The following is a 9246-nucleotide window of genomic DNA, read 5'->3' as shown; positions in this document are numbered from 1 at the left end:
AGTCATCCTTCTCTCAATTTCTTCTCAATTGATGCTATCTTTACCTTTCTATAAATAACTTCATTTTTTAATCAATTTTTTTTTTTGTTATCATACATCCATCTCAATATTCTCATATTAGCCATACTCATTTTGTGCACATGTTTCCTAATTGCCCAATATTTTGTAATATAAGGTATGGCTAGTCGTATAGCTATACTATAAAATTTTTTCTTTAACTTGACAAGCATCTTACGATCATACAATATCCCAGTTGCAATTCTTAATTGTACCTAACTAACTTTAATCCTATGGATAGTATCCTCTTCAATCTCCCCTTTCTTATAAATATTTGATCCTAGATATCAAAAGGGATCACTCTTAGAAACTTCATATGCCCAATATTTTGTAACATGAGGTATAGCCAAATAATTTTATTCCAAGTCTGATTTCACCATTATTTATTTAAAACATAAATATCTACATGTGAAAAATGTTTACTTGATCCATTGCATTTTGAAGGTTTTTTGAGAAACACCAAGAGTTTCCTTTTAGTGGTGGGAAAGGTTGATGCAACCCAACCCCATTTGGGCCTGATTTGTACAGTGATTATCAAGTTAGATGTCAATGTTTTTGACCTTGACTTTAAATAGGTTGTATATGGGCCTTAGTTTAATCTTTAGGTCAAGAGGTTAATGTTTATTTAGGCAAGACCGGTTTGGATCGAGCCATGTCACGCCCTTAGCGGTTGGCCGTTTTTAGTACTGATTAATTATTCAATTCTCCATGAAAGTGTTAAATCAAGCTAGCTAAGTTGGGTCGGTTAGAGTTCAAGTCATGTAAAATAGACTAATTTATTGGTCAATCAAGCTGAATCAGGTCATGCTAGTCTAACCATATGGGTAGGTACAAACCCAAGTCTATTTAAACTATTGTCAACCAAATTTCTTCTTCATGCATTTGCCCATCAATGAGTTGGCAAGTATTTCTCTTATCCCGCCTGGTGATCTATTCATTTTAGCTGATAACAAAACCCTTTAGCCTCTTGTATGTTGCTACTTGGGGGGCATCTCATGCACTTTGGAGCAATTACACGCTACTTCTCTCTGGATCAAAATTAATTCATTAATGGGGATGATAAATTGGCTTCAAAGGCATTCAAATAGGGAACCTCCTCCTTATCCTTTTTCCAACAATCTTTGTCTTCTCCCTAATGGGATTCCTCATGTACAAATCTGCCATATTTATGGAGAGGCTAATGCTCTTAAAATGAGCCTTTACCACAGGAACTCATGTTCACATAAATGGTTTCCTTAAGGAGTTATGATATGATCCAATAGTTATTCATTGGCTAAATATCACAGACCGGTGATAACTACATAAACAACTGCTTAAAGGCCCTCCTTGCTGGTTGACTGTTAACTAGATGAACCAAAAAATTTCTGCCATAGTTGGCCAGTTAACTAGTTTCCTAACTGCTCCAATAGAAATGGTTAATAGGAAACAGTGTTTCTATTTTGTCAATATTTCTCTCGCCAAAATATAAAATTTATATTCTCCAATAGCATAAACCATCCAAAACCTTCATACACTAATATGATGAAAGCAACAAGGAGTATTTTCCGAAGTTAGCTTATAATAACGATATTGCAACAATTGTCATGCCACTATGTTAAAATGTAGCAAATGATTATGATATATAATGTAATATTGTTAAGGAGATGGAGACTACTTTTTTCTGAAAAGAAATACATACCTTGTACGGAAATTTGAATTCAAAAGTATTTTATGTCTTCAGGCTGCGAAAATTTTCAAATAGTGACGATTTCATAGATCTACATGCAAATGCTATGCAGATGAGGCCTCCTCATCATTACATCAATGAAAGTTAAATTACATTGTTCTCAAAAGGAGACATGTTCAACTCTACCAAAGAGGCGCCATTGCTCCGTTTACTGTCCTTTTGTTTAGTATTAAGATGTTCAGATTTCCCAACTATTAGAAGATTTAAAGCAAAAGAGGGTAAAGCCGTGGAGTCACTCCTAGGTTGGAAGCAGACATTCTGCTTTGGATCAGCATCAAAAAAATACAAAACAAAAATATATATGCTCAAGACCCCAAAACAAACTCAGCCAACCAAACCACAAGCCTCGAGACTAGCTACGTAACTCCTCTCTCACAGCAGAGCAATTCCGGTCCTTCTGAGAGCACTTGGTTTCTTTCTAACCTTATTACCAAATATATAACAGCCTCATCGAAACAGAACTGGTCCAAATTTGACCGTTGCATTATATTAGTTGTTCTGGGAAAAAAATTACAGTTCAGCGAAACTAACCATGCTTCTTCAGGCATCAAAATTTGACCGTTGGCTACCGAAATCTTAAATTCGAATTAGAGATCGCGTGTCATGATACAGCTGCATCCGAAATCGTTGGAAACCCAGATGAATTAGGATTCACCAAAGCCCTCTCGGGATATAACATCAGAAAACAAGAAAGAAGAGAGTATTCGAGCAGTTCAGAAAGGAGAAACCAAGAAAGAGAGAGACGAGAAAGATAGAAGAGGGTCTCCGAGCAGTTCCGAGAGGAGAAAAGAAGAAAGGAGACAGAGAGAGATGTCGAAGGTTGAGACTCATCATCTTGGTGACACGGTCATCCAGCTTCAAGCCCATGGAGTCGTGCAAGCCCGACCCCAGGTGGTCGTCCATCTTCGTGTCACCGAGTTCGACGACGTGTACATCTCCCCGGAGGTGATCTTCTATCGCTTCTTTCTGGGCCGGTTCTCGCTGCCCCGAGCCGTGCCTGCGATCGTCTCATTCGTGGCATCCAACCTCGATGCCAAGATTCGGCAACTTTGCGAGCGTCGCCTTCTCCGCTTTGCTTCACAACCCGCGGTAGAGTTGGCGAACTGGATCATCTCTCGTGCTGCTCATCGACATCGGCACGTTCTTGGCACCCGGCTGCGCCCAAGACTCTGAAGACATCGACGAGTGGATGCTTGATATGCCTCTGCAGGAGGGAGGATATCCCCTTCGTGCACGATTACTATCTAGGCGAAGAAGGTGGATTTGGCGGCGTGCCGGCAAGGAAATCTTTCATCGAGAGTCTGGGGTGGTCGCTGTATGGTCGAGGAGAGGGTGTTCGGGAGGAGGAATGCGTGATATGCCTGGAGGACTTCGATGCCGGAGCAGAAGTGAGCATGACGCCGTGCTCCCACTCCTTCCACCGCCGGTGCATCACCCAGTGGCTGGAAAAGAGCCATCTCTGCCCCATCTGTAGATACCGCATGCCCGCCTCCCGCTCCCATCGATAGGACCAGCCCATGATGCAGTTTGTTTCTTTGGTATTTGATTTATTTTATCCTTCTAGCTAGGTAGTTGTTTATATGAACATTGTGTGCATAAGATTGACCTAGAAAACGATATGTATACAAATACAGTGATTTGATCTTGAATTAATCAATGAAAGTCTCAGATTCTTTTTCATACGACTAATGTCTTTAATGTTTCAAATTGAGCACCACGTACTGCATATGGAGAGCTGCCCATGATTTAATTTATTTAATTCTTTTTCTTGTTTTAATTTGAGTATCAACTTATTTGTTGATCTGTTTAGGTGCCAGGTTCTTGTTTCTGAATTCAAGTTCTGGCAGCCAATGTATGAGTCATTTCCACCAAGATATTGGGATAATCATGTCTGATAGTTTGCTCAATTCTGAGCAAAGCTTGTGATAAGTAATATGCACCAATAAAATTTAGATTCCAGTAAAAGAAGGCTTCCAGATTGTGTTAACTTAATGTTCCATGCCACTAATTATGAAGTTCACTGGCTTGTTTAATCAACTCATGATGTGGATGGCTTAATTTCATTACCAATTGGGGCCCATTCCATATTGGATCCATCCCAATTGAGCTAATCGGACGTGTCCCACAGTCTTTGACTTGTCCACCGCTTTTAGATCCGTCGTCTCCTGTATGATTTTCTTGCTTCCATGTCCGAGATCAGAGATTCAGAGCAGACCGCAGCCGCCTCAAAGGGCATAGAGGCGGTTAGGACGGCTGAGACCCGTATAATTTCTCCTCCTGCTTGGTGACCCAAGCGGGTGTCGAGAGATTGGCGTTGGCGGATGGAGTCGGCAAGCATTTGGAGGTAGGATGTTAATTTTCTTTTTCTCTTCCCCCATCAATATCTTCTTTCCTTTACCTCATTAGGCTGATTGCATCAAAATCCAAATTCCTGATCATTTTAATGTTATTAATGGAAATTTGTTCTTTCAAGAAAGTCATAAATGGAAATCTTTGGGGTTGTCAAAATCTGGCGATTCGAGCATCTCTGCAAACCTACTTACAAGGAAATCCATTGTGATCTTTCAAAAATCCTGAGACTTAGGCACATTGTATTTTGATAGTTCGCATGGTATTATTGGATTTACTAAGAATGCCAAGAACTTAAGTTTTTCTTTCCCCTCTTCCACTGCCAAAACATAGTGATCTTAATGGCTTTTGTAGTCACAACAGCTTATCCTCTTTATATTGACATGTTGATGCAGCCGTAGATTACCTCTGCACAAAAAGCATGCTTGAATGAAGGTCCTTCACAAGGAATATGAGTGTTTCAGGAGGAATTATGGCTGCTGTCCACAATTTTTTGCCAGCACTCAACCCTAAATAAAGTGCCAAAACCACTATATCAGAGTTTTCTAGGGTCTTACAGCACGGTTGTAACAAAAAGAAAGATTCAGGTCTGTCAAGAAAATCCAGCAAGCATACTGAGAGAGCTAACTTGCAATCAAAGTGGGAACAAGATAGCAAATCATTGAAAGAAAACTTCAAGAATGTACATGATTTTAACCATTAAAATATTATTTTAGTATTAAACCCAAACTCCCAACCTCCACCTCCACCCTCTGTATGTTGCTCTCCTTCATCTTGTCAGTGGTCATTCATGTCCGCATTGCTCCTGTCATCAATTAATCTACACCACCTGCTTCAATTCTTAATTTCAGTGAAAGAAATAAGAAAGGTGCATTTGCCTAATTAGAACTGCATTTGTCAAATCGCATGGAAAGAAGACTTTTAAGTCACTTGGGGAAATCACAACCAGCCATTCATACTATGTCTCACATTCATCACATGTGGCAAACTCTGGCCATATAAATCAACAAACAAGTAAAAGAAGGGAAGTAACAATGTAACAGGGAAGAAAATAGGTTAGTCATAGTCTTTTCCTAACCTCGCCCTTTCTTTATTGGGAATAATGAAATCATTTTGGTATATATATGGTATACTTAAAATTTTGTCACAGGCTGGAAGAATGTTCATTGCGACAATCTCCGTGCGATTTAGACCTTTAAATTCAAGTGAGAAAAGAGGTTAATGGAGACATTATATGCTTTCAGCCTTAGATGCAAAGTCCTTTCTGTTCAAGGTGAGTTTCCTTTCTCTGAATGTATCCTGCTCTGTTAATATTGCTGGGAAAAAGAATATTATCTCGATAAAAGGTTTCATCTGTGTAGGATGAGAAGGTGGATGATATTCTCTTTTGCTTTGATAAAGTCTTCTACCCAGATCGTGCACAAGCAGATGTCTATGAGTTCCTTGCTATGCCCATAATTGGAGGTCGGGACTGATTGCAGAAATAGGTACTCTTATATGGTTTGGTCTCTATATTTTATTTAGGATGCTCATAACAAATTTTTGAATTAACCATAGCAAAGTTATCTATATAACTTTATGTCTGAAAAATACGTGCATTGGTTTCTTAAAACAGATGCCTTGGATGGTATAAAATGGAATGATCATGACTTATGGACAAGTGAGCTGCAGTTTAACTAAAGCTATTCATAATAGATGTTTAAGTGTACTTACCATTGTTATCCTTCAATTTAATGTTTTCTCATTTGTATCCCTGCACAGGTTTCAGGCGCCTCATCATTTAATCACATATTTGTGTACATATAAATCCATAATTCCATTTATCTACTTTAGATAAAAACGAGTTTTGATACAGATATTCAAAAACATGCTTAGCAGAAAATCTGTGTGATGAGCAGAAGTTGTGAATAACAAGGTGTACTGTTGGCAGCTGTACTGACTTTTTGTTTTTGATCATAAATTCTAAAGTTGATATTATTAATTACTTGTATGAACTTTAATTTCCACTGGCACTGGCAGTACTCTCAAAACTTGATAGCTTTGTGTTGTTCTGAAGAATATCCTGATATTCAAATGGAAAATATAATTGTTCACCCTATGATGTGGTGTAAGTGTTGTTTTCTCTCTTTTAAATAATTGATTTACATGCCATGGCTTTTCCATCTTGTGCTTTTTGTGATTCACTGTTTCTCTTCCAAAAACCATTAAATTTATTGTCAATTTGTGTTTACATATGTTTGGGGACACCCTGAAATCTAAAGAGAATCTGAAAGAGAATTAACTTGCATGCATGATAAAATTTTAAAATATGCTGGGAACTGGAATGACTCCAAGGCCACTTTATGAAATGTAAAACACATTTTATCTGAAAAAATATAAACACGAATATTTTATTCTTGCAAGATACCAATTTGAAAGAAAAGGGTATATATTTCTTCATATATCACTCCGAACACATAGCAATGATGAGCATGGAAATTTAAAATTTTATAGAAGATTCATTATATAAATCTGAGTTTTGATAATATGCAGATACATGAAATCAATCTTTTAATAATTCCAACATGTACTTCAGATCCCAATTGATTCCTTTTTTTCAGTAAGAAGTTACTAGAATATGGAAAACAAACTTACAAATCCACTTGAATTTTATCAACCAAGCTATTTCAGGGGAGAGAATTTTGATAAGGCGACTTATCTCTCCATTATTTGATATTTAAGTATTTGAGACACTCTCCTCTAACACTGCCTTTTCTAGTTAATTGATCATTCTTTTGGAGCCTACGTACGGGTTGCTCTGTCAGAGTTGGATGTGTTGAAGATTACTGTATAATATTCATTTTGCTATGGTTACATCAGATTCAAAGGGATTGGTCTCGTTATTGGAATAAATTTAGTAAAGACATGAGAGACAAAATTGTAGAGAAACTTAAGGTTTGAGGCTGGTAGTCGAACTACCAATCCGAATTTGACCATAATATCATTAATTTATTCGAGAAAGAACACACATTCCAATGAGGTAATGTCCAAGAAATTATTTATTCCAATTTGGATTTTCTTACATTCAACCCTGATGACTTTGTATGTCAATGTGATGTAAGGCCATTGATTTTGGAACGCATCTGATTTGAAATTTTAGTTTCAAAATCTCAGCCCCTCTTTACTATTGCTACATAGTTGTGATGAGAACTCCTTAGATGAAATGTGCTCTACATAGCAAGTCTTGGGCCATATTAGATTAAGTGGCAATTGTAGATTTCATGACCTGAGACGTTAGCTCACTCAAATCTCGAGTTGCAACCATTATAGCTAGTCATATAGGTGCCAAGATAGCAATAATATAAAACCCTAAACAAATCAAATGATCGTACAGTGCACAACTGAAACCTGTAATTATAAACTAAAACTGTAAGACAAAATCCAATACAACTTTAGGATAAAATCGATTGTACAAAATTGTACCTGCAAGATCACATTTGGACAAAAACTATGTTTAATCTACTATAGAGTTGGTGCTGCCTCAACGATCACTAGATCCCTTAAAATGCAACTAATTTTTCTTGATCCTTCATTATTCACAATCTAGTCCACTCTCATCAATCACTTTGACAAAGTTTAATGATAAACAAATCATATACCTTACCATTGACTCGAAGCTTACCCACATTCTTTGAGATGCACCAAGGTAGCCGTCAAAGAGTTCTTCGATTCACACTCACTGAATTGTCACTTTTCTTGAATACTGCTCTTGGATTGCAGGGTGGGAATTCTAGAACTGCATTGCTGTGCTCTGCTCTCCAAGCCGTTCAAATGCTTCAGAAAGCCTGTCTACTCTTCGATTTGACACTAGGCATGTCTTGCAAACATTGCATGCAGATTCTGGGATGGAAAAACAAACAGATGTCATTTGATTGGTTATGTTGCAGAGAAATGCTTTTAAAGAGAAAATTAATAGCCATTGGTAGGGAACAAAAAGATAATGATGAGCAGACTACCCAAACAACTCATGTGAGAATGTTGGAAAAGGTCAGTGATGAAAAACTTGTAATCAGGAATTATACACATTTTGCTGGATCAGCAATACCTTTATACATGTCAAAATGTGCAGTTGTGGGTATATTTGTCTGTGGAAGAAGTGGATTTGTTGGTGGAATTGTTCATATTGGAAGCATCCATTCTGATCCTCAGTCCCCTGAAGACATTGAATCAGTGTGTGATGTTGTCACCTTCCAGACAATTTCATCACTGAAGCAAGCTGTGAAAGATTTCAGATATTTTCTACAATTTTTGCAGGTTCTTAAAACAACAAAGATTTGAACATCTAAATCTTCTGATATTAAGTTAACAAGGGAGAACCGGTGGCATTGAAGGTGAAGAATAATGCACTGAAGACTGAGCACGCTGCTTCTCAGATGGGTTTTAAACCATGCAAGTGCTGAAGAAATTTTATCTTTTTTTTGGCATAATCATAATTAGCATGGTCATTAGGCATTATTGTTTTTTTTGTGTCTTTGTTTCTTCTCCTTATGATGAGAAGGTTAGGGAAGGACTCTTTTGGAAGCAGATTTAAATTTATTGAGAATGAGAGTATACCCCATTAGCTGGCCCTGGAACATATTCGTTAACGCAATGTTTGGTTGGCCGAATGCTATCAGGATTCATGATTTTCATGTGTGTTTATTGTCACCATTTACATAGAGAAGACTATTTTAGGGGTTGAATGCATCTGAATTCCTCTTGTTATTTCTGGGCTCTCTTTTGCTTTATCTTTCTTAGCTTTTTGCTAGTTAGGCTGCACTTGACGGTGACCCTTAGTGGTGTTGCGCTGTTATGGTTTGAAGATCGTGGGTTTAAAACACGGAAACAATCTTTTTACATAAGGTAAGGTTGCATCTTCTAACACTTCGCAGATCCTACAATGGCAAGAGCCTCGTACACTGACCCCATCTGGTTAAGCTATACTTGCATATAGCCAATAAATATATAAAATAGAAAGAAAATTAAGAACACTTGCATTAACAAAATAATTAGAACATTTGCTGGTGACAATTGTGGGCTCATCACCAAAAGAAATTTCAGAAGTGTGGGTCAGAGTTGGACTTGCCCAAGAATTA

General features: G+C 37.6%; 1 protein-coding gene and 1 long non-coding RNA gene across 2 annotated transcripts; both read left to right on the top strand.

Annotated features, from left to right (window-relative positions):
- Positions 1-2593: 2593 nt before the first annotated feature.
- LOC120109885 (E3 ubiquitin-protein ligase CIP8-like) lies at positions 2594-3291 on the top strand. Its single transcript, XM_039123492.1, has 2 exons — positions 2594-2877; positions 2994-3291. The coding sequence occupies exons 1-2, from the start codon at positions 2594-2596 to the stop codon at positions 3289-3291; spliced, it is 582 nt and encodes a 193-aa protein (XP_038979420.1).
- A 733-nt stretch (positions 3292-4024) lies between these two features.
- On the top strand, positions 4025-8050 carry LOC120109884. Its single transcript, XR_005510636.1, has 4 exons — positions 4025-4127; positions 5283-5405; positions 5494-5619; positions 7892-8050. It is a non-coding gene; the product is annotated as an uncharacterized LOC120109884 (long non-coding RNA).
- Positions 8051-9246: the final 1196 nt, after the last annotated feature.

Source organism: Phoenix dactylifera, unplaced genomic scaffold, assembly GCF_009389715.1.
Source record: "Phoenix dactylifera cultivar Barhee BC4 unplaced genomic scaffold, palm_55x_up_171113_PBpolish2nd_filt_p 002960F, whole genome shotgun sequence".
Classification (NCBI taxonomy): Eukaryota; Viridiplantae; Streptophyta; class Magnoliopsida; order Arecales; family Arecaceae; genus Phoenix; species Phoenix dactylifera.
Note: the sequence above shows the minus strand (reverse complement) of the source record. Positions and strands in the feature narration are given on the sequence as shown.

Coding starts and splice junctions, on each gene's coding strand:
- LOC120109885 (XM_039123492.1), top strand. CDS start 2,594: ATGTCGAAGGTTGAGACTCATCATCTTGGTGACACGGTCATCCAGCTT. Junction 2,878..2,993: donor GCTTCACAACCCGCGGTAGA/GTTGGCGAACTG, acceptor ATGCCTCTGCAG/GAGGGAGGATATCCCCTTCG.